The sequence below is a fragment of the Antedon bifida genome, chromosome 7 (assembly GCF_963402885.1).
Source record: "Antedon bifida chromosome 7, ecAntBifi1.1, whole genome shotgun sequence".
Classification (NCBI taxonomy): domain Eukaryota; kingdom Metazoa; phylum Echinodermata; class Crinoidea; order Comatulida; family Antedonidae; genus Antedon; species Antedon bifida.
Genome location: NC_136232.1, coordinates 18,269,051 through 18,295,242, shown reverse-complemented (window position 1 = coordinate 18,295,242; position 26,192 = coordinate 18,269,051). Strand labels below are relative to the sequence as shown.

General features: G+C 30.9%; 3 protein-coding genes across 3 annotated transcripts in view; all 3 read right to left on the bottom strand.

Annotated features, from left to right (window-relative positions):
• LOC144848642 (intraflagellar transport-associated protein-like) overlaps nt 1-26,192 on the bottom strand; it is a 111,146-nt gene that overhangs the window by 70,132 nt on the left and 14,822 nt on the right. The window lies entirely within an intron of this gene.
• Nucleotides 1,369-25,848, bottom strand: LOC144848619 (X-ray repair cross-complementing protein 5-like). Its single transcript, XM_078705435.1, has 15 exons — nt 25,764-25,848; nt 24,706-24,905; nt 24,156-24,278; nt 23,498-23,552; nt 15,175-15,268; nt 14,131-14,317; nt 13,198-13,361; nt 12,923-13,019; nt 11,981-12,095; nt 11,146-11,363; nt 9,970-10,081; nt 8,167-8,328; nt 7,608-7,714; nt 3,314-3,397; nt 1,369-2,514 (listed from the first exon to the last, which is right to left on the bottom strand). The coding sequence occupies exons 2-15, from the start codon at nt 24,877-24,879 to the stop codon at nt 2,401-2,403; spliced, it is 1,806 nt and encodes a 601-aa protein (XP_078561561.1). The 5' UTR covers nt 24,880-24,905; nt 25,764-25,848; the 3' UTR covers nt 1,369-2,400.
• On the bottom strand, nt 18,564-20,433 carry LOC144848641 (uncharacterized). The gene has a single exon (XM_078705465.1). It carries the CDS (start codon nt 20,200-20,202, stop codon nt 19,423-19,425), a length of 780 nt encoding a protein of 259 aa, XP_078561591.1. The 5' UTR covers nt 20,203-20,433; the 3' UTR covers nt 18,564-19,422.

Sequence of the window (26,192 nt, the reverse complement as noted above, 5' to 3'; positions counted from 1 at the left end):
ATAGTAAAGGAGCCGAATAGAATTAAAGTTTGCTGCCGGAGGCAGCGAAGGCGTTCCATACTTTTGGGGCATAGATCATTGTTGCCAAATATGGTGAGAATCGGATAAAAACTGTGGCCTCCAGGCTGTTCACAGACACACAAACACACACACAAACATACAGGGGTGAAAACATAACCTCCTTGGCGGAGGTAATAATATCCAGGCTTTATTTGCGCCTAAAATGTTGTAACCTCTAAGCGCGGAACATTACTTTACCCCAGTCATTTTTTTGGATCAAACACGTAAGGAAACATACTCCCACAATGCATCTAGTAATCAGCGCCGATAAGAGTTACGACATTGGATTATAGTCACGTGATATGCAGATCAATTTGTGTCAAACTTGTCTCCGTTTAATGCATGTAAAGTATAGGAGCAAGAAAATACTTTTAAAACTTTTTCTTATATTTAAAAAAATGTAATTGCACACTTTACGGTGAAATATCGATGTGCACAGCGTACAGAAGTACTTGCGGCAAAGAATATTGCGCGCGCGTGCGCTAGTACATTATAAAGTTCGATTGATTGATTTTGGAACAAAACATCCCATAACTACGTCCTATTAATAACAATTATGTAATATTTTCAATCCATAATGCATGCTTTGATGACTAAATAAAATAATAAAGTGTCGTGGATATATTTGTTAATATATTGAATAGGGTATGAACAATATTAAAATAATAAAGGCAAATTATTACAAATAAAATGATGAACGAGTCTCTGAAAGTTTGTGTCAAAAACAGACAGAGAGCCATATACTGTATAAAAAGAGGGGTGAATTTGTGTGTTTTTTGTATTGGTTCATGCTTTGATGTATCCTGACTTGCATGTAGGCCCTAGCATTTATTCTTTTGTTATTATAGACACAATAATATATATGTTACTAAATTAATACCATTAAAAAAATTAATTACTAAAATAAAAACGGAATATAAGCAAAATACAAAATAGACGCGCGCGCCCTCAGTGTGCGAATTCTTTGACACAAAAATTGCTTCTAATTTTCAATGTCGTAACTCTTTATATATATGGCTCTGATCAGCGCAAAGTTGTCTCGATCTAACCGGGTACCTATTTATACACCTGTTTTGGTTTTATCGAATTTCCATTTTATCTGAGTATTATCTGTTTTAATCTAGTCTACCTTTCATACATTTTTATATTGTATGTTTAATTGTTTTAAGGATGCACCATTATTATGTGTGCTGTTCAAAAAGCGTTTTCCGAATAAATTATTATATATTATTTTGTAGGCCTCATGACAATTTTTTGTTATTGGAATTTTCTCTTTTGGCTGTATGCTTTTGTACCTTTTGATGTGTTTTTCATTATCATGTTTTTTATGTTTTTTATATTTTATCTTAAGAGCTTTGTCTGTGTATAAACAACAGTTTTAAATGTGTTAAATATTTGATAATAAATGCTGTGCAAGTATTCATTCAATTTATTTTCTCATATATATTGTCAACAGCTTTATCAAGATGGTTCGATGTCGTATGATTTTCAGCTTTTGAGCTATATAACCTACTCGAATGGAACAGTCTTCATTGCCACACTTTTGCAAATACTTCATTCAGTGATTCATTTTACTAGTCATTTAAAAAAAGAGTTTGGGAATTTTCTTATTTATTGAATTTATTATATGCCTTTTATATCTAAACTAAACACTTCGGTCTGAATTGAAAATTATTAATTCATATTTTGGAATATTATTTTAAGGACATTTTTGATGAATTTCAGTTGTACTATTAATATAGTGATAAAAACTGTTCTTCTTTACTCACTTTTACACTATTATATTCCTTTTATGTTGCATCATAACTATAGTTAGATTGAAGAACATTGAACTTGTGATGTGTGCAATCTCAAAAAGAGTTACACCAATGAATACATCTACTTATTTTGTCCAATCTTCCATCGTTCAAATATACCCTAAAAAGTCTCTTATTGCAGCTTATGCCAATTTAATCTCCTGCTACTACTTCTTAATATTATTAGTTGTTCTTGTAAACTGTGTTACTAAACCTCCAATATTTCATTTTTTATTTTAATCTTGTGCTAATGACTTGAAGTTTGTCTCCAAACTTATTTTGGCCTTTTGTGCACTTTTGCATTTTGTACTAGTGTAATTTTGTTCTTTAGTTGTACATTGTAAATGTTAAAAACAAGGAAGATCAAGAAACTCTACAGGAGTAGGCTACTATTGTTGATTATTATACTATTTCTTATTCTCATAGCAAAAACAATAGTTATGGCTATATCCTATCAATACAAAAGTGAAAAATATTAATGACTGTATAACTAACTCTATAAAAACCTTTTTTATATCAGATCTACAGTTGAAACATAAATTGATCAATAACCACAAAACTCTTTTACTCTATCTACAAGTTCATTTTTCCTCCCAGTCGTCTGTAGTTTCTTAGCTTGGCAGAAAGACTTCAAGTCGGCCACAGTTAATTTGGAAAGCTTTAAAACAAAATAAATATAAATCTTATAGCTCCATGCTTATACTAATAATGAATATTTTGAGGTGAATGGGAAAAATATTTCATGATTTGAAAGATTCACCTTTCATTTAATGAGGCAGAACCAAGAAAACTAGAATAGTCAACTCATACTGTACAGTACATGTTCTATACAAAATTGCATAACACGCATCTAAAGTAACAGTTATTCAATTATCCCCTGCTACCATGTTTAATCAATATCAAAGACTAGGTCATTAAAAAAGAGGCACTTCGGTTTTGGATGCAGAGTAGAGCAGTTATTATGGACAAGTCGCATTACAGGTTTGTTTTGGAACGCAGATTTGTTATTGTGTTGAACAAAAAATGTTTACAAAAACCTAAACATGCAATACAGGAGTACCAATCGATATTATCATTAAATATTACTTTTCTGTTTAAACTAATCTTGAATGGATATGAATCAAATAACAAGAATATACTTTTCATGAATATTTTGCGCCTGTGACTATGACAGGAGGGGGGTGGCTGTTACGGGAAGGAGGTGGCTGTTACGGGAGTGAGGGAGGTGGCTGTTACGGGAGTGAGGGAGGTGGCTGTTACAGGAGGGGGTGCCTGTTGTGTGAGGTGGCTGTTACGCGAGGTGTCCGTTACGGGAGGTGCCTTTTACGGGAGGTGTTTGGTTTGGTTAAACTATATGGCAAAGTCTCTCTCCAACACATACAATACATTTATTACATAAATCAATGAAGATGAATAAGATCAATTCTATATGCTAGCTTTTTATTTTCAAACCTTACCTTGCCGTCAGCTGCCATCTGTGCAACATCTATTTCACTAGCATCTGTCTTACTTCTCTTACTTCCACCAGTATCTCCAGTAGCCTATGAGAAAAAATTGATTAACAATTATGCCATTAAGCTTAAAGACATAACACATTGTTTTTAGAAAGAAAACAACATGATTTACAAGCAACCTCTTATGACATACACTTAAGTGTGATTAAGTTTTGAATTCGTATTTCTTGTGTTAATGGTTACAATTTTGAATAAATTTAGGCCTACAATACAATACAATACAATTTAATGGATTCACTTGAGTAACAGTGGCACACGTTAGACAATACCTAACGGTGCATCCAAAACAAAATTAAAAAGGAAAAAGAGATCTAGTCTCACTGACAAAGTACAAATTAAAAGCAATTAATATACAGTTAAAAACAAAAAAAAAAACAATTTAAACATTATTTGCAGGGTTATTTAAAATTTCAGTTCGTTTTTTCCAAGAGTCTTTTAAATAAATCTTACAAAACTTGTCAAAAATTGAACCAAGTGTGGCATTCTCAGAAAATAAATCATCAAGTAAATAGTGAAGTTTTAGGTCAGCAGAACAATTTGTAAATATGTCCCAGTACTCTTGTAGATTGTTTTCATATAAAGAATTTTTAATTTCATCAAACACCTTATACCTAATATTATTTAATCCAGGACATTCTAAAAGGAAATGTTTAATATTTTCAATTGACCCATTAATACATAATTTACAACAACCATTGAAATTCTCGTGCCAACCAATCTTTCTTCCTTCAAGATCCAAACAGTTAGACCTAGCTTTAAATTTTAAATTTACTCCTTTAAAGTCAATTTTGTCATCCAAGTATTTTTCGAATGATGGTTTATCTTTATACATTAAATAATTGTTTAATGTTGATTTCTTTTGGGCTCTTTCGAACCATTCTCGATCATCATTATTGCAATTTACTGGCATAAAATTTAACGAAAGGTCAACTGATGGATCTATATTAAAATAATTACACAAATCGTATTTTGAAAGTAGGCATCGAATATGGCTTAGCCACTTCCATTTCAGGTTATTTTGATTTTGCATGATTGCCTTGAAGAGTAGACGTGGCCACCTATCATCATCTAAGTTCTTCAACCGTTGGAAATATTTTATTCTAAAGTTGTTATGTATAGTGGCAAGTGAGTACCATCCTAGGTCACCATAGAGAGCTTCTTTAGCTGTATTTCTAGGTGCTTTTAGAATTATCCTTGCCATTTGATACTGAAGGTTTTCTATTTTTTCAGATTTCCCTCCACTTAACCAAACGGAGCATCCATAATTGATAGTGGGCAGGCCAATCACTCTCCAAAGCAAATCACCAAAATACACTCTATTAAAATCATCTTGGTTGTAAATTATAGATTTTATGTATGCAATTATCCTATTACCTTTCATTAGGACTTCCTCAACATGTTGTGAATCGGTGTTAACGTTAGAGATGTAGATCCCAAGATATTTATAAGAATTAGTTTCCGTAATGTAGTGGTTTCCTAATTTCCACTTTTTATATTTGTTTGTCCGTTGTCCGGTGATGAGGACATTGGATTTGTTAAAATTAAAAGCAAGCTTCCACTTTCTGGAAAATTCACTTGCTGTTTGGAGAAGAAGGTTCAATTCTCTTTCGTCATCACCGATTAACACTACATCGTCAGCCCAAAAGAGAGCTCCAATTCTAACATCAAATATGTTTACTCCAAGGTCTTTGGTACGTATCATTGTTCTAAGTTCATTTATGAAGATGGAAAATAAAATTGGGGATAGTGAACACCCTTGTTTTACACCTTCTTCAATGTTAAAAAAGTCAGTTTCAATATCACCAAACCTAACTTTACCTTTTACATTCATATAAAGATTCTTAATAATTTCTAGCATATTACCCCTAATACCTATTCTCTTAACAGCTGAAAAAAGTCCATCTCTCCAAACAGTGTCAAATGCTTTCTTAAAATCCCAAAAAGCGAGAAATGTTTTTTTCCCTTCTGATTGTCTTGCACTTATAATGCTCTTAAGTGTGAAGATGTGATCTTCACATCTTCTTTCTGCTCTAAAACCACCCTGAACTTCGCTCAAGAGGTTGAATTCTTCAATGAAGTTTGACACTGTTTGGGAGATGATACGGTTATAAACTTTAGCAACACATGAGTTAAGCGTTATACCCCTGTAGTTGTTTAGATCTCTAGGATCACCTTTTTTTAAGAGCGGAATTATAGTACCCATGTTCCAATCATTTGGGATAGTTTTAAGTTCACATAACCTCTTAAATAGATTAAACAATGAATTTGTAAGAGCATGACCTCCATTTTTTAACATTTCATTTGTTATCGTATCTAAGCCAGGACTTTTGTTGTTTTTGCAATGTTTGATTGCATTGGCAACGTCATCGAAAGTGAGATTAAGTTCATCTAGGTTATTATCATTATCCCAGTTACAGTCTGGATTATCATCCTCTTCTAAATACATGGATAAATGATCATCATTTGATATTAAATTGGTTTTACCTAGGTTCTTATAATATTCGGCTATTGATGATTTCATCGTTTCCCTATCAGACGTTACATTCTGTGTGTTAGGAATAATAATAGAGTTTGCTTTGTTGTTTTTCTGTTTACCTTTTAACATCGACCAAAAATCACTACATTGGGCGCCACCCTTTTCAGCAAGCTTTGTACATTTATTTATTCGATTAAGCATAATTTTCTTATTTATTATTAATTTGCATTCTTTGCGTTTAAGCTGATAATGGTTCCATAATGTATTACACCTATCTTTATCGAAGTCAATATTATCTTTGTTCTTGGAATAATGGCGGTGCGCTTGACAGGCGTTTCGTCTTTCCAAAATTAACCCTTCAATTTCTTTATCAAACCATGGTTTGTGTTTTTTAGATTTTGATCTGTAACCAAAGCAACATTCAGCAGTGGATATGATATTATCTTTCCACTGACTCCATGCTTCATCTGCATTTAAATTTGAAGGATTCCAATTTACAAATTTAGTTTTAATAGCTTGCTGAAATGGTTCCCAATTTTGATCTCGGTTTATATTCCAGTAAGTTTGTTTACTATCAATATGAACCGTATCATTCTTCTTGTTATATTCATGTTTTAGGTCAATAATAATTACATTGTGGTCGCTACCCAAGTGGTACAGACAATTGTCATCGATTAAAAATTCATTAATTTTTTCGTAAATATTAAAGGTCACAAGACCATAATCTAAGACACTCTTTTGTTGGTTTTTAAACCATGTAAAAGTACCAGTGCATTTTTCACTACTATTAAGTATATGGAGGTCACAATCGGTACAAAAGTTCAGGAGACATTGACCATTATAATTTACAATATCATCACCCCCTACTATTTCATTCCCGATTTTACCATTGAAGTCCCCGATAATAATGATATTATCACAACTCTCTCCAATTTCCAACTTTTCGGCAAGTAGGCTTATAAACAATTCATCAGTTAATGGACGGTTTGTACCATCACATGGAAAGTAAACAATAGCAATGTAATAGACACTCCCTGGTGAATCATCAATTTGAACTTTGACCCATAACCTTTCAAGCGAATCTGTCTTTGTTTCTAGAACATTGTCATCTAAAATTGTTATGCTGTCTTTAATTAATAGACCTATACCCCCTTGGGTTTTCTTAAATTCCTTTGATCTATTTTTTCCAATCCAGTTGTAACCATTAACTTTAACTTTGGGGTCAACAGCTAAAAATGTTTCAACCATACCAAAGATATCAATTTGGTTCTTATTGATAAATTTTTGGATATCATATTTTTTACTTTTAAAACCTCGAATGTTATTGTAAGCAATTTTAATATTATTGTTTAAGAAACGCTTGCGTTTCTTACTACGTCTAACTTTCTTATGCTTAGTTGACCTGTTTACATTTGGAGGTTGGTTTTCATTTGTATCATTAATTGGTTCAGAATTGGGTATTTTATTAGTTATTACATTACATTCATCTAAAAGAAAATTAAATTGGTTTTTATCAACAAATGATTGAAAGAAATTACCCTGACAGTTCTCCCTGTTATATTCAGGGTCGGCGTTTTCTTCCTTGCCAACTTCCTAGTACTGGCGGCAAATGTTCTGTTTATGGCCAACTTGGTGGCAACCATGACAAATTTGAGTTAGTTAAAAGACTAATTTGAGTTAGTTAAAAGACATACCGGATTATGTAGATTGAAATCTATACATCAACTAGGAAGGTTTAATTAAAGAAAAAGAAAAGTATACCTTTCGCTTAGGTGCAGCACCTGGAGAATATCCGTCAGGATAGACAATCTGTTTAAATTCATTGATTAGAGCACCTGCTCTAGAGTTAATACGGTCTACATTAGGGGCTGTAAACAACAATTTGAAAATAAACATATTGTGACCGACTTTTATACAAACAACATAAAACATGCAATGATGATTAAAGGATAAGACTGGAATGTATATTGCATCACAATTACACAGTTATTCAAATGTTCTCTTGACTATTCATAATCATTCATAAAAAACCTGTTCAAATAAACAACACGAATTGACACACCGTAACAAACGAAAGTAGAACTCTTATTAAGGGGACACCAACAAAGGTCTTCCTAATAGGGGTTTCCCCTGAATAAGAGGGTGGTTGGCCATAGTGTAAATATATCCATTCTACTTCTTCGTTTAACAGGAAAGTGTCCCCATAATAGGGTATCCCCTGTTTAGGGGTCTCCCAATGGAGGGGTGTTCCAAAGATGATGTTACCACAGTCTAAAAAATATTTACATTAGAAATATTCAGTGACAAAATGTATGTGTACCTGTTAAGTCAGTAAATTCATCTGGCTCATCTTTGTCTAGTGCAAGAACTTCCAGATTGCGCCAAAACGTTTGGACATCTGGGTTCTCAAATGAGCTAGGATGGAATTTAAACTGAAGTTTCTTGATGAGTTGCTTAGCTTTGTCTACTTGATCTGGATTTGCTGTAAAGATAATTTTATTATTAGTTACAATACAAATCTCAATAAATACATGAACTTCTGTTCTTCATGGCTAATTTGCTTCACTTTTTCATACACATAACTCCTCATTTGGGAGAGTCTTTATAGTCGCTGTTCATACGGACGACTGAGCTCACTTGACTTGCCTTAATTTTCGGAAATTTCAAGTGAAAATTGATTACTTTTTGTCGTATTGATTATCTGTAATGTTTTCGACATGTTGGTGAATATGGTAGTATATTCTTACTTCTCATATTTATATAAATTTTGGACGTCAAAACATCAAACGAAGCTAGGCCTGGTAGTAGGCTATGTTACACGGTGGGTGAATTGAAAGCCATACGAGCCAGTACAGTTTCAAGACCAGGTGTGAGTATGCAAATACAAATACCATACATGATTCGTTGTCGGAAGCGGGGTAAGGCTGGTAGAGTTAAGACAGATCCATACTAGGAAATTTAGACCTTATTTTCTAAGTATCGTAATGGTAATGGTAAACGTACGCTCCATTTGTAATCGTTCGCAGTATAAATGGGCCTTTACAGTAATTTCAATTTAAATCACACAACTGACCAATGGAAGCAGAACTCATTAGAGTAGACAACAACACCCTCAATAATGATTCCTTAGAGCTGTTTCTCTTTGTAAAATAAACCACATAAAAATATCACAACCACCAGAATATTTGACTGGACTGAACCTAAAAAACTACAGTGCGAAGGAGGCTTTAGATAAAAAGGTCTATATAGCTCCGAGTATAAAGTACAATGTTTTTAGAAATTTCTTTTCCCTAAGGAATAATTTAGATGTTCTATTTGTCCTTGTATACTGCTACTTTGGAAAAGTGCTTTATTATACAAATAATTAATGTTTTTGAGTGTACAAATAATGACATGAAAGGTTATATTTATTTTATAACCTTTCATCATTCACCAAATGCCATTATTTGTACCATTACATGAATATAAAACATTCATTATTTGTTTTATATAACATCTAAATAGATTCCGGTCATTTGAATCAAATAAAAGGTACAGTAGGCCTAGCCAAGACTAGTACATTTGAAGTACAGTACATTTGATTCACATTGATTAAAACAGTAACATTTGGTTTTTAATAATTGTATTAAATTTTATTATATTTTATAAACACAACTACTGTTAGTGTTAGTTATGTCAACAAACGACCAAACAATCCTAGGCCTAGCAAGGCTAAAACGCCTAATACTAACAGGCCTAGGCCTAGCTAGGCTGAAAGACAGCAATACAAAATTTCGACAGGCAACTGGAACTCATCGTCTTGTAAAGATGTTCCTATTAATTAATCAAAATCCTAAAACGATCTTAAAATTAATTTAAATGCCTTTTTGATCTAAATTAGTACACACATATATCTCTCCAAACATGTACTTCTATCGCCAAACCAGTCATAACAATAACATTTGTGACGAAAGAACAAAATAGGTTGCGCTGTTGTATTTCAAAAGCAATAGTATAAAAAAAATATTTTCCAAACGCGAACAGATTTTTTTTTCTCGTACGCCATGTGACCCACAATAGTCCAATCAAATGACAGGAATTTATTTATGTGTTATATAAAAATCTGTATAGTATATCATGGTACCTCTTGTAACTTCGCTGAATGACAATTTCCTTAAATCATCTGAGAATGGGAGAAAAATAATGTGAAATCCAGGTGGCTGTATCTGAACATTATGTTCATCCAATTCTTCCTCCTTTGAAAATGAAAAAGTAAAATTAATAACATAAAGAGTAACATATTAAGTATGATGATATAAAACAAACTCCGAAAAAAGTTAATTAATTGAGGAAAGAATTACCAAACTAGTTTTACCACGCACACAGCATATCAGTTAAACTTACATTCACAGTTGAGGTAACCTTATCAGGTAATCTTATAGTATCAATAATTTTTTTTTAATATCATTTTCACAAACACCTAAATAAAAACCAAAGACCACCCAAATTGTGGCATTGACAAAACAACAAATGTTCTCTCAAATTAACATTTGGACATGTTCCAATAACAATAATGATGAAAGTTGATAATTAGTTAAAACATAATTTATGAATTAATTTCATTAATTCATATCCAATGTATATAAACATAAAATAATAACATATAAAAAGCTCTTTCAGTTGTTTTTTTTTTTGTATATACCGAAATAGACCAATAAATAATGAAATAAAATGAAATGAAAAAATAATAATAGCACAAAAATTACAATTATTTTTACTGTCAGGTAGTTTGACTTTGGCTTTATCGATACAATTATTCAACTACAATATAACAACCAAACAATTAAAGATTGACAGACTTCTCAATTAGGTTTTAAAAAAAAGGTCTAGTGCGAATGACCATTTTTCTCCATTATTAACATTTTTTTTTTAAATCACTTCATAATTTTGTTATTTTGTTGATTTTTTATATAATTTTATTTTTCGAAAAATCTATGCAAAATATATTTGACTTATTTAGATAAGGCATTGCCGATGTGGTCAGAAAGAAAAATATGAAAACAAGAAAATTGAGGTCAAAGGTTGAAATATATATATCATTTGGTTAATATATCTATTTTTACAAATATTTTTTACATACTTAAACAAATTTTTGTTACACATTTTTTAGGGTAGGTAGTATAGAACAATTTTTCAAGTTATAAACTGCAGAGAAATTTAATATACCAAAATCTTTGGAAAAAAAATGTATCTTTAGAGGTAGAGGCTAGCGTTTTAAGTGAGAAACATTAGGTGTTAGAAGCTGTGCAATACAACTTACTTGTGGAAGAAGTGCAATCATTTTTGGTGGAGAATTCTTACGGGGAACATACCGACATATGGCAACCACATCTCTGGCAAGGCACTTCTGCAAAAGTGCTGAAAATGCTTGTGTACTGCCTCGGATTCTATTTTCATCCGGATACAAAAACTTGGATTCTTTATAATGGAAGTGACCCTTCATTGATGACCTAGACTTGAAACCAAGTAACACTAAGCCTGAAAGTAAAAGAATTTTATTATTAGTGACTATAAACAATCACTAACCCCACTTTAGTAATTAAATATCTTCCCAGTACATCTTGAAACTCAATTACTCCTCTGAACACCTTACCTGGGATGATTCAAATGCTGTTAAAACCTTCCAAGTACAATCTGCTCATTTTTATACCCAACTAACCTCAGCCCCAGCAACCCGAGCATTTTTTTAAAATATAGTTTATTATAAAACCTTTCCAGTACAATTGCGGTCATATATAATAATTTGAAAGAACAATGATAGAGCACAAGAATTTGCAATGTACAGTAATAATAATAATAATGTCAATCTTTCATAACACTTAATGCTCAACGCACTTCACATAATTACTCTGGTCATTGAACCAAATATGTATGGACAGCTCCCATTGTCATAATTATGCAACTAGTAATCAGTGCAATTGTGTTTCACCCTACCAGGTATGTTATAGAACATAAAGATCCCATAAGATATTTTGCAAAGGTTACCAAGAGTCCTAGAAAAGTTGTGCAAGACTCTGACAATGTTTCCACATACATCATCCACCATATTCAATTAACTAATTAATGCACAAACCAAAAACAGAAAAATTTTTTACTGGGTTCATAAAAACTCTTCATTTCTTGTAATTCATCTTTTTCAACTACAATTTTCCTTCCTCCAAAAGTCTGGAACCTTTTGATATCACTTGGCATTAGGGGTTCTGCCGTTTCCTGCCAAAAGAAACATTGAAACGGTATGAAATTTCAGGTTGAAATTATCTAACGTTATGTTACAGGAGGTTATCAGCACGCTCAATCATGCATGTAATTTAGGTTTTCTAGTATTTTCAATCATGGTTAATATTAGGATTGGTTGCTATCGGTACAGGTTGAACAGTATGATATTCATTGTTTTTCATTGGCAAGGTCAAGGTGTCTGATGAATTTTCTATTGGCACATGATCTAAAGACGAATATGGATATCTCTACCATAAACAAAGCAGGCCTGCAATTGTTTTAATTTTTTGCACATAAACATGTGTACAAAAAGTGAACATGCATTAAACTCTGTCTACACTATCAAACTAGTTTGACAAAAATACAAATCATATTTATTGCAATTTAAAATCAAAGTTTAACAATTATAAAATATTAGACACATAGAACAAACAAAAGCAAAAAGTAGATTACATACACAAACACTTTAGTGCAAAAAATTAATGCAATTACTTAATCGAAAAAAGTGTGATGTGCCAAAATACGGTAGTAAAAATGACATCATCGTGTGCATATATGGGCACATCACACATTTTTGTCACATAAAGTTTCATAGTGTAGACAGAGTTTAAGAACCATTATCCTCATTAAATATCACTTTTCCATTAGGTAGATACATTGATAAGTTGAATGTTTACAACATAGTAGTAATAGCAATCCACCTTGTATTTATCTCAATAATACCATTCTAAGAGGACATTCCTTTTACAGTTGTCTAGTTCTGTCACACATTAATTTTCTGAAAATTGATGATCTAATTCTAAACCTAACTGTTTACATACCTCACAGAAATATGTTACTTTTGTCTTGAGTTCTTCATTTGTTTTCTTGTACAGTTTTACTGAATAAGGTTTTCTTGTTTTAGTTGTTAAACTGAATCTGAAAAAAAATAAATAAAAATGTTTACTATCAAAACAAATATTGTTTATAAGCTAATTATTAATTACATTGCAAATTTCATTAAAATTGAGCAAGCAATACTATTGTATTATTCCTTTTGCCGGACCATTCCATTTGTCTTAAGGTGTTCATTCTTAGTATATATTAATATAGTTACACAGAAACAGAAAGATCCAGGCCACTTCCTAAACAAAGATTGAATCGTCCTAGTGAACGTTTCTTGTGGTCCTTGGTTCGGACCCTTGTCAGTAGTTCCTCAAATTTGTCAGATGCATCTGGCATTATGTCATACTCCTCATCTTCTGGAGCACAGATGATGTCCTAGAAAAAAATTAATTTGAAGTTTAAAATCATCAAAAAATCAATTAAACATCTATTTTGTGTTTTTACAGGTTCCAAACTATAGAAGTGAAATATTGAAGACTTTATAAAAGTGTGATAAAAAAAAACAGGGTAATATTTCAAATAGAAATATTATATAAAACAACAGCCTAAAAAGTGAGCTAACAATGAGAGGATGATCATCCAATATGGCGGCACGCAATCTGCCAATCAGATACACAATTTTGAAGTACAGTAACACATCTTACCAAGTAATATTAGCAATGACATTAGGCTAGGCCTACAAAATACACATTCCAGCAACTTTTACTTTCAGGGAGGAAGACGGGGGTAAAGGATGACAGATAAATTTAAGCAATAATTTGGGTTCTAATAATAACTACTAGATATGCCATTATAAAATATCGAAAAGGCTTATATTTGACCTTTGTAATACAAAAAAAGAACATAACATTAGGCCTAGACGAGAATTTAACCTCAAAATAAAATGATGTCAAATATCAACATTTGAAAACGTAAGATAGTGGTAAATTGGCATTGCCATAAATTGACATATACAGTATGTTGCACCTGTATGAATCAATGTGAACCAAAGTTATACATTAACAAATACTTTATTGTATTGTTGTATAATTCTAAGACTAATATCATTATTATCATCATCATGATCAAACAGCATTATTTTGACATAAAAATTATATTATATACTAATTCTTTTCCTTACTTATCTCCACCTAGATCCTCATACCTGGTAGAATTTAGAGACATCAAAGTTTTGTCCAGGCAATTTCAAATGCATCAAATCAATCTCAATTCCAATTGAATTAAGATCGTTTGCTTTTGTTTTTGCTTGTCGTTGAAACGCCACATTATCCGTGTGCGGATTATCATTGTTTGTGAACAGCAGAATACGCTTGTGACCAAGTTTCTGTGTACTGAAATATAACAGAGTATTTATTATGTGTATTTCAAAAGTACATACTATAAAAAGACATACAGTGGTTACTATCTACTGTACTAAATATCATCATAGAAAGGTGCTATATTTTGTTTCAAAATTCCTCCAAACATATAGGGCAATTTTTAAAAAAGTAAATAATTAACAGTCTATTTAAACAATTTTATTTTGAGTAGAAAATACAATTTAAGTTTTAAGGATATTAATAAGTATATACCATAACAACAAAATATTGAAAATTTATTATTGATTTTCAGGGGAGATACCCCAACATTTTTGGGATGCATATAATAATATTTATTGAAGATACACCATTACAATGGTGGCGCATGTTCATACTTAAAATAAATATGGACAACAAACAGATACAAAATCAACACAATAAACAGCGCAAAAATAATACCAACCCATGTGATCTTGGTAAAGCCAAGAAATATAATAATAGAGAGTTTGGACAAACTCATGTATACGGATTTATTTGAATTTATAGCTTTTTTCATTTGGCCAAAATCATTTTATGTACCGTTAGAGGTCTAAAGGGGTCGAGTCATGCATGGAGGCTAGGCCTAGCCAACATTTGTTACTTCTTTGTAATTTCCTTGAAACATTTTTATACTAAAACTTTTTTTTTTCAATACTTTTGCTGGTAAAATATGATCTGTGCCATTTTTCATTTTCAACGAATAAATCTTAAACGTGTAAAATGCAATCCGTACATCGAAATGCAACGTACGGTATTGATGTCAAGCTACACAGATTATGTGACGTAGTACGCAAGTTTTACGTATACGTATACAGAGGTTGTCCAAACTGCCTAATATTGCATTTATTCACCATTGTGAGAACATATTTGAGCAACACCACAATGCATCACTGACAGAAAATGAACTGCTGTGACCATACTTTGTTTCAAAACCATTATTGTCATCTAAAACACAAAATATCACAAATTAAATTTTTCTCATTTTTATTCAAAATATAAAATGTCACCTTTAATAAAAAAATCATTAGGTGAATTGAAAATGCATGAAAAAAAAAATGATTTTAAGGAAACAGTAAAGATTGAGTAAATGTGGAAACTGAATATCTAAGATTATGTTGAAAGTAATTTGTATTCTTTTAATATCTGCAAAAACATTCAAATTATTTCATTCCAGTGTGTTTAAAAATATAATTTATGTTTAATAACTGCAACTCTTCGAAAGAAATGATATGAATAAAATAAAGTAGAGTTGAACAATTTAAAAAAAACGATGTCACACTATCAGGTTGCTTTAACTTGATCAGTATAAACACACGTGCAATTGCAGTACTTGGTTGTATATAACACCATCACACTTTCAAAAGTGCTATGTACTTGTATTATTTAATATCATGTGACCAACAATCGCCCAATCGAATGACAATCTACATGGGTTAAGATTAAATTAATGTTAGATGTAATACAGTATGTTGAGTGTAATACATTGACTGTAATATGTTGAGTGTAATACATTGACTGTAATATGTTGATTGTAATACATTGACTGTAATATGTTGATTGTAATATGTTAAGTGTAATACATTGACTGTAATACATTGACTGTAATATGTTGAGTGTAATACATTGACTGTAATATGTTGATTGTAATACATTGACTGTAATATGTTGAGTGTAATACGTTGACTGTAATACATTGACTGTAATACATTGACTGTAATACATTGACTGTAATATGTTGACTGTAATACATTGATTGTAATATGTTGATTATAATACAGTGACTGTAATATGTTGATTGTAATACATTGACTGTAATATGTTTCTTTCTTTCTTTCTTTTATTTACCCATAAATATAAATTATAAACATTGTAATAATATACAAATAATAATAATTATATCAAGGGAAGGGCTAAAAAATAGTTAAAACTAATCAAGTTCAGCCCCTAAACATTGAAGTATAAATAGTTATATAAATAAATTAGGGCTACTTTTCTAAAATAAAATTAATATACATAAACATTTTTTTTTATTTTTTTTTAAAATACACTTTCTCTTAAATATATACAATATAATTCTCTTATAAAATAAATAAATATCACTATACAAACAGATAGTATGCTTTCATTTCTTTTTTGAATTTGCTTTTTGTTAGAAACCTTAAGTCATCCGGGATTTCATTCCAGATCTTTGCACCAGAATACTTGATGGAATGTTGTCCTATGTTTGTTCTATATTTTGGTACATACAACTTTTCTCTAGTCTGAGACCTTGATGAATAACGAAAATTAATATACAAAAAATATTTAGGTGTTGTATCTGGAAATTTACCATGTAAACTATCATGAACAAATAAAGTAATTAAGTACTGATGCTGCTGATAAATATTTAAAATTTTAAGTTCTTTGAATAATAATGATGTTGGTGCTAGTCTATCAGAATAAGTCAATGTGCGTATAATACGTTTTTGTGTTAAATATACTGGTTTTAAATGAGTTTTATAAGTGTTACCCCAAGCTTCTAATGCAAATGAAATATGAGGCAAAATAAAACAATTATATAAAAGCACCAAAATTGATTGGGGTACAACATATTTAAGTTTGTACAATAAACCAGCCTTAGAACTAATAATTTTATTAACCTTATTAGAATGCACTTTCCATGTAAGTCTATTATCTATATCTACCCCAATGTAAGTTGTAGCTTCAACTTCATCTAATTTTGATTCCTTTATGTATATATCCCCCTTTACTTCAATTATTGTATGCTGATTACGAAATATAATATAATTTGTCTTTTTAGAATTAATTGTCAACTTATTAACATCACACCAATCTACTATATGTTTCAACTGCTCATTTACATTTGTTAGGTCAACAATTTCATGTGGATTAAAAGAACAAAATAAACTAGTATCATCTGCAAATAATCGTGTATCAAAAAAGTCAGAAGAATTTACAATATCATTTACATAAATAAGAAACAATGTAGGTCCTAAGATCGACCCTTGTGGTACTCCACAAGTTATTGAATTCTCATTAGACTCTATTCCATTTACACTGATACACTGTTTCCTATTATATAAATAATTTTTAAATAAAGCTAATGGCAACCCTCTTATCCCATATGCACTTAACTTATCCAGTAGTATTTGATGATTGACTGTATCGAATGCTTTCTTTAGATCTAAAAATATTCCAACAACTATGTTTCCCTTATCTAATTTCTCAGACAAATTTTGTACTAACTCAATAATAGCAAGTTTTGTGCTGTACCCTTCTCTAAATCCATACTGTTGATGATATAATAAATCAAATTTACTTAAATAACACAAAAGTTGCTTATTTATAATTTTCTCAAATACTTTACTAAATTGTGGCAATACAGATATTGGTCTGTAATTCCCTGGATCTGATGGCACACCCTTTTTAAATAATGGAAATACCTTTGCTTTTTTTAAGTCATCAGGGAAGATCCCTGTAGATAATGACAAATTAATTATATACGTAAAAGGTCTAGATATATAATCTGCTGCATATATAATTAATTTAGGATTAATTTGGTCCAAGCCTACAGCTTTATTCTTATCTAAACCCTTTAAGATATCATTAACTTCTTCATCAACAACATAATTGAAAAATAATGAATTTTGGGGTACAGTTGATAAATATATATTATGATTTACATTTGTGTTATCAGTACATTCTTCTGCAAGATTTTTTCCAATTGAAACAAAATAATCGTTGAAACCATTAATTATTGCTGTTTGATTAGTTTCTATATTAAAATTGTCATCACATGATTTAATTTCTAATTTATTAGGTAATTTCATTTTCTTCTTACCTCTTCCTAAAATATCATTAATAATTTCCCATATTTTATTTGTATTACCACACTTTTCTTCAAATTGATCTGAGTAATATTTCTGTTTTGCTGTTCTTAAGGTGTTTGTAAGACAATTTCGATATCGTTTATACTTTGCTAACATATCTACATTATAATTACTTTTTATTACCTTTGAAAATAACCTATGTTTATGCTTAATTGATTTTTTTATACTAGAATTAATCCATGGTTTCTTTAGTTTCTTTCTTGGGTTAACAGTTTTTAAGACTAATGGTGCATGTTTATTACACACTTCTAGAAATAACCTTTTAAACTCTGTGTAAGCAGAATTTACCTCTTGACTATCAAATACTTCAGACCAATTTACATTCATAAGATCATGTTGGAAGTGTTGGATATTAAACTTGGAAAATTTTCTAAATTTGATTTGATCAGTCTGTTGGAAGTAGTCATTAAAGTTTTCTAACATACAAAAAGTAGCCAAATGGTCTGATATATCTAATTCTATGGTTCCTGAAGTTAAAAATCTAGAATGGATATTTGTATATACATGATCAATTGTTGTTCTTGAACTACTGGTTATTCGTGTATATACATTAATAAGTTGTATAAAGTTTAAGCAAGACAAGCTATTTTTTAGACTTAAAGCATCTGCAGCATTTAAATTACTTGCATTAATATTAAAATCCCCAATTAATATGCATTCAGTACCTTGTTGTTTAATATTTGCAAGTGACAATTCTAGGCTTTTAATAAATTCCTCAACGTTTGTATTTGGTTGCCTATATAAAACTCCAACTATGAGGGATTTATTTTGACCAACATCTATTTCCAGCCATAAAGACTCAGAATGATGTACATTATAATCAATAGCCGTATAATTAATTGAATCATGTATGTACGCTCCTACTCCACCTCCTCTTTGATTAATACGACATTTAGTTTCCAACGAGTAATTATTCATTTTAAACAAATCCTTGTTTGTAACTTGCCACACTTCCGACAAGGCTATAATTTTAAATTTACTTTGAACCAATTCCTCATAAAATAATTTAAATTCTTCAAAGTTCTTGTTAAGCGATCTAATATTAATGTGAGATACTGAAAACACTGATTGAGATTTATTATCAAAAAAATTACAAAATTCAGATGACGAATATGTCTTACAGCTATTATGTAATTGATAATCTAGATTTTGGTTAGCCATTAAAACCATATAAATAAATATTTAAGTACAGAAAAACTATTAGCATTATTATACAATTTTACCAATATCATCTTCACTATTAATAACAATCAACAATGAACCCTGTTGTTTGCGTACATAGATGCGCCCATTGTATGTCCACAAATACTTATAGTTCTTTGTCTTCCTTATATCGTTTATTTTTCCCATAAGACTACGTTTCTTTTGAGTTAAGTTTTCATTAACATATATGTGGTTTTTACCTGTGTATCCAAGCATATCAGTAGTTGTATTCCTAATCTTGTTCCTGTCATTATATACTTGATCACGCTTCTTTCTGCTGCAAAATTTGACAATTATTGGTCTGTCTGTTCTATCTCGATTACCAATCCTATGTGAAGCCTCGATGTCCTCTTTTTTTATACTACTGTCGATTTCCTTTAGAACTTTCAGTGCAATATCTTCAGTATTTTCATTTGCAATTTGTGATATACCTCTTATTTCAATATTCTCTCGTCTGCTATACTGATTCTGTTCTTCCTGCTCTTTCTCTAATTTCTCCACTCTTCTCGTAAGGTCTTCGTTATCTTCTTTCAGTTGTTTATTTTCTTGCTCAATGCTTTTCATCTTAACACAGTTTTCTTCAATTAGTTTGTTAAAAAATTCCATGGACGATTTGATTTCCCGCATATTTTCTAAGAGACTGGGTATAAACTTGACTTGGTCTTTTATATCAGATAGTTGTTTCAAAACTGCATCTGTTGGAGCATCATCTGCCGAGTCTTCATCTCCAACTATTAACACCTCATCCTCTTTCCCTTTTCCTTTAACGGTCTTAGGTCTAGGCATCCTTGTTTGTTGTATAGCCTATTCCCACGTGTACTCTTGCTCACCTCACTCAGCTAGTCACTAGAGTGAACACTGCCTGGCTAGGCCTAGTAGCTTCCGGTTTGTGGCTAGGCTTAGCTTTTGGATAACGTGTTAACATCAGATTCAAACCAAACCAGGTGCTAATTTTACAGAATCCCAACATAAATAAGATATAAATGACACTTAACCACAAATTCTGTTTATAAAATAATTAAAACCGGATAATTTTGGAGCCTTTGAGAGAGCAAAATCCTAAATATCCACATGGTCCAAAACGCCCTCTATACAGCATAGAGCATGTTGATTGTAATGTAATACATTGACTGTAATATGTTGATTGTAATACATTGACTGTAATATGTTGATTGTCATACATTGACTGTAATATGTTGACTGTAATACATTAACTGTAATATGTTGAGTGTAATATGTTGACTGTAATATGTTTATTGTAATACATTGACTGTAATATGTTTATTGTAATACATTGACTGTAATATGTTGAGTGTAATACATTGACTGTAATATGTTGACTGTAATATGTTGACTGTAATATGTTGACTGTAATATGTTGACTGTAATACATTGACTGTAATATGTTGACTGTAATACATTGACTGTAATATGTTGACTGTAATACATTGACTGTAATATGTTGAGTGTAATACATTGACTGTAATACATTGACTGTAATATGTTGATTGTAATACATTGACTGTAATATGTTGACTGTAATACATTGACTGTAATATGTTGACTGTAATATGTTGACTGTAATATGTTGAGTGTAATACATTGACTGTAATATGTTGACTGTAATACATTGACTGTAATATGTTGAGTGTAATACATTGACTGTAATATGTTGAGTGTAATATGTTGACTGTAATACATTGACTGTAATATGTTGATTGTAATACATTGACTGTAATATGTTGAGTGTAATATGTTGACTGTAATACATTGACTGTAATATGTTGACTGTAATACATTGACTGTAATATGTTGATTGTAATACATTGACTGCAATATGTTGATTGTAATACATTGACTGTAATATGTTGACTGTAATACATTGACTGTAATATGTTGACTGTAATACATTGACTGTAATATGTTGAGTGTAATACATTGACTGTAATATGTTGACTGTAATACATTGACTGTAATATGTTGAGTGTAATACATTGACTGTAATATGTTGATTGTAATACATTGACTGTAATATGTTGAGTGTAATACATTGACTGTAATACATTGACTGTAATATGTTGACTGTAATACATTGATTGTAATATGTTGATTATAATACATTGACTGTAATATGTTAATTGTAATACATTGACTGTAATATGTTGATTGTAATACATTGACTGTAATATGTTGATTGTAATATGTTGAGTGTAATACATTGACTGTAATACATTGACTGTAATATGTTGAGTGTAATACATTGACTGTAATATGTTGATTGTAATACATTGACTGTAATATGTTGAGTGTAATACGTTGACTGTAATACATTGACTGTAATACATTGACTGTAATACATTGACTGTAATACATTGATTGTAATATGTTGATTATAATACAGTGACTGTAATATGTTGATTGTAATACATTGACTGTAATATGTTGATTGTAATGTAATACATTGACTGTAATATGTTGATTGTAATACATTGACTGTAATATGTTGATTGTCATACATTGACTGTAATATGTTGACTGTAATATGTTGAGTGTAATATGTTGACTGTAATACATTGACTGTAATATGTTTATTGTAATACATTGACTGTAATATGTTTATTGTAATACATTGACTGTAATATGTTGACTGTAATATGTTGACTGTAATACATTGACTGTAATATGTTGACTGTAATACATTGACTGTAATATGTTGACTGTAATACATTGACTGTAATATGTTGACTGTAATACATTGACTGTAATATGTTGAGTGTAATACATTGACTGTAATACATTGACTGTAATATGTTGATTGTAATACATTGACTGTAATATGTTGACTGTAATACATTGACTGTAATATGTTGACTGTAATATGTTGAGTGTAATACATTGACTGTAATATGTTGACTGTAATACATTGACTGTAATATGTTGAGTGTAATACATTGACTGTAATATGTTGAGTGTAATATGTTGACTGTAATACATTGACTGTAATATGTTGATTGTAATACATTGACTGTAATATGTTGAGTGTAATATGTTGACTGTAATACATTGACTGTAATATGTTGACTGTAATACATTGACTGTAATATGTTGATTGTAATACATTGACTGCAATATGTTGATTGTAATACATTGACTGTAATATGTTGACTGTAATACATTGACTGTAATATGTTGACTGTAATACATTGACTGTAATATGTTGACTGTAATACATTGACTGTAATATGTTGAGTGTAATACATTGACTGTAATATGTTGACTGTAATACATTGACTGTAATATGTTGAGTGTAATACATTGACTGTAATATGTTGATTGTAATACATTGACTGTAATATGTTGAGTGTAATACATTGACTGTAATACATTGACTGTAATACATTGACTGTAATATGTTGACTGTAATACATTGATTGTAATATGTTGATTATAATACATTGACTGTAATATGTTGATTGTAATACATTGACTGTAATATGCTGATTGTAATACATTGACTGTAATATATTGAGTGTAATACATTGACTGTAATATGTTGATTGTAATACATTGACTGTAATATGTTGATTGTAATACATTGACTGTAATATGTTGACTGTAATACATTGACTGTAATATGTTGATTGTAATACATTGACTGTAATATGTTGATTGTAATACATTGACTGTAATATGTTGATTGTAATACATTGACTGTAATATGTTGAGTGTAATACATTGACTGTAATATGTTGATTGTAATACATTGACTGTAATATGTTGATTGTAATACATTGACTGTAATATGTTGATTGTAATACATTGACTGTAATATGTTGAGTGTAATACATTGACTGTAATACATTGACTGTAATATGTTGACTGTAATACATTGATTGTAATATGTTGATTATAATACAGTGACTGTAATATGTTGATTGTAATACATTGACTGTAATATGTTGATTGTAATACATTGACTGTAATATGTTGATTGTAATACATTGACTGTAATATGTTGATTGTAATACATTTGACTGTAATTAATATAAACTGTAATTATGTTTTCTACAATATTCCTTACTAGTTAAGTATGATTCAAGCTCCAAAATCCTAGCTGCACTTGGTTGTTCAAGATCCTAGGAATAGACCAAAAAAAAGATACAATTACTAGATCCGCCCCTGCACTGTGTTAATTAAATGTTACTAAATAAGATTTTATCAATTAGTTTCATATTTATGTGTCGGCAAATGTATTTGTGAAAGAAAATAATTGGTACTTTGCATACGATTTTTATATCGCAAGTTTATACAGTACCAGGGTACACATAACTAAGCCAAACTTGCAGTCAATATGTTCCAAGGAAGATAAATATTTTAAAGGCATACATTCTCAAACACTACAATATTTACAGTAGATTACAAATTATATCTACATACTTCGGGGACACAACAAAGTATACCTTTAATAATTGGGGTTAGTTGTAGAATTAAAACATAGTGTACATGTACAGTAGTTCGTTCGAAAAGTGTCTCCTTAAGGGGTCTGTCACACCTGTTCCAGCACGGTTCCGGTGTTTCTTTTTCATTCGGCTACGCGCATATCGATTGGCGCATAGCTGCGTGAAAACGAAACATTGATGTTTGATTCGCCGGACGGGAACCATGCCGGAATAGGTGTGAAAGACGCATTATAGAGGTATTCCCAAATAATAACTTCTTAATATATAATAACCCAGTACCTGTAAAACATATATGTGCTTAAAATCATTTTTATTCTGATGTTTATCAGTTCCAAAGAATACAACACCAATCAGATCTTTATCACTGCTTATGATCTTGTTGCTTAACACACTACGTGCACACTGAAATAGAAAAAAAAATATACACATTATGTGCACACTAAAATAGAACACAATACACACACACTGAAATAGAACAAAATACATGCATTATGTGAACACTGAAATACTGAACTTTTTACAAGATTGATTTTTGTGGTATTTCCATCATCTGTTTTTGTTTTGTTTACATATGATGTACTGTATATCTTTTCTGGAAATAAAGTTGATTGTTGCGTGCTATTTGATTACTATGATTGGTCAGTTTAATACCAGGGCAATACTGTACATGCGCACAGAGTAACAACTTGGGTCATCACGGATAAAAACAGGTCTCTTGTCGGTGTGAAAATCTCGGGAGAATTTTCAGAAAGTTGTCTTCACACTATGCAAACCTGGTTGCATACTGTAGTTGTTACTTTTTGCAGGTGTTTTAAGAGTATTATTATACCTTTATGCAAAGATCAAAATGACTGCCCTCATCATCACCAGATTTCTCCAACATAGACTTGTTGGTTTCTATAAGGAAAATAACAGCATCCTTGGTAGAAAACCTGCTCTCATAGAAGGCTTCTTCGTCCTCATCTTCATCATCACCACTGAAAAAGTTTTGCCAATTAGACATGGCAATTTGGATTGCGTTCGGGAAACCTGAAAGGAATCAGACTATTGGTTAAAGTACTATATGCATAGGATCATACTAATCTTTGCTCGGCAGGCCCGGTATCGCCCGGTAGGGTTTTATGATATAAAATGTTATCAAGTACATGCTAACACTATATTTAATATTATTGTGATATTATTGTACGTTTTATACATTTTCAATGTAAAAAACTGTCAAAATACTGATACTGGTTTTATTCCAAAACCCTCTGTGATAAGTGATGTTTCGTTGGTTTGGAAGCATTGTGACAAATGAAAGGTTAACAATATTTTAACTGATTTCTTTCTGGAAAGAAAAATACATATGTTAAATGTATCACTCTATATGTTAATGACATGTACTTTACATCATTTTATATCACCAAACCCTAACAGGCGATACTGGACTACTGGGCATAGATTAGAATGACCCTATGTATTGTGCATGATAATAAGATTTTAAGTTTGACTTGATTGAGGTTGCTGCTGGCTTCTTGAGATTTCCCAATTATAAATGTGGGCACTAACTGTACTTACCTACTTAGATTATGTGGCACTCACCGCACATCAAAAGGAAGTGTAAATGCTTTTTAAATGGGTTATTAAGAATCAAGAAATTGAAGGCGAACCACTTATCTGGCTAGGCCTATATAATCAGTTTCAGAGAGATCATTCTCGACAAGAATATTCACTGCCAACCTGCTATTATTAAACATTCATCTCTATCTAGCCTGGCCTAGAATGTTCAGTCTTAAATTAGCGGCCTTAGAGTCAAAGCTCTGTATTATGATTTAAATTCACACATATACCACATTATTAATAATATAATAGGATGTATGTTTGGATTTTTATTTTTATACAACTTACAGAAACTCAATAATATGCTCAGATCTGAGGATACAAAACTCGTTAGTTGTATTGTCGCTCGAGTTCTTGTGCACGCTCTGCATGATGCATCATCACAACGCCACTCGAGCGAGTATTCGAGCGAAGAATGATTATCTCGAGCGGCCTGGGTGCATCTTTGTGTACATGAAGTTCAAATAAATCAATTGGAAAAAACCCATGAAAATACCCACATAAAATCAGATTGCAAATCAACAACATTAGATTTCAGTGAAGTGAAATAGAATAATAACAATTCAAATCCAAATCCTTGCCACTCAAAATGAATTTGTTTTATGATGAACTAATTAATTTGTATTCGTATCGTAAAACATAGGCTTAATGTTTTTAAATTAATTTAATTAAGTAAGAGCAGTTTACACGTCAGCAACTTAAAAATGTCAGGCCAAA

Coding starts and splice junctions, on each gene's coding strand:
- LOC144848641 (XM_078705465.1), bottom strand. CDS start 20,202: ATGCCTAGACCTAAGACCGTTAAAGGAAAAGGGAAAGAGGATGAGGTG.
- LOC144848619 (XM_078705435.1), bottom strand. CDS start 24,879: ATGTCTAATTGGCAAAACTTTTTCAGTGGTGATGATGAAGATGAGGAC. Junction 15,269..23,497: donor GCTTGAATCATACTTAACTA/GTAAGGAATATT, acceptor TTTGTGTTTTAG/ATGACAATAATGGTTTTGAA. Junction 14,318..15,174: donor TCAAATATGTTCTCACAATG/GTGAATAAATGC, acceptor GTTATATTTCAG/TACACAGAAACTTGGTCACA.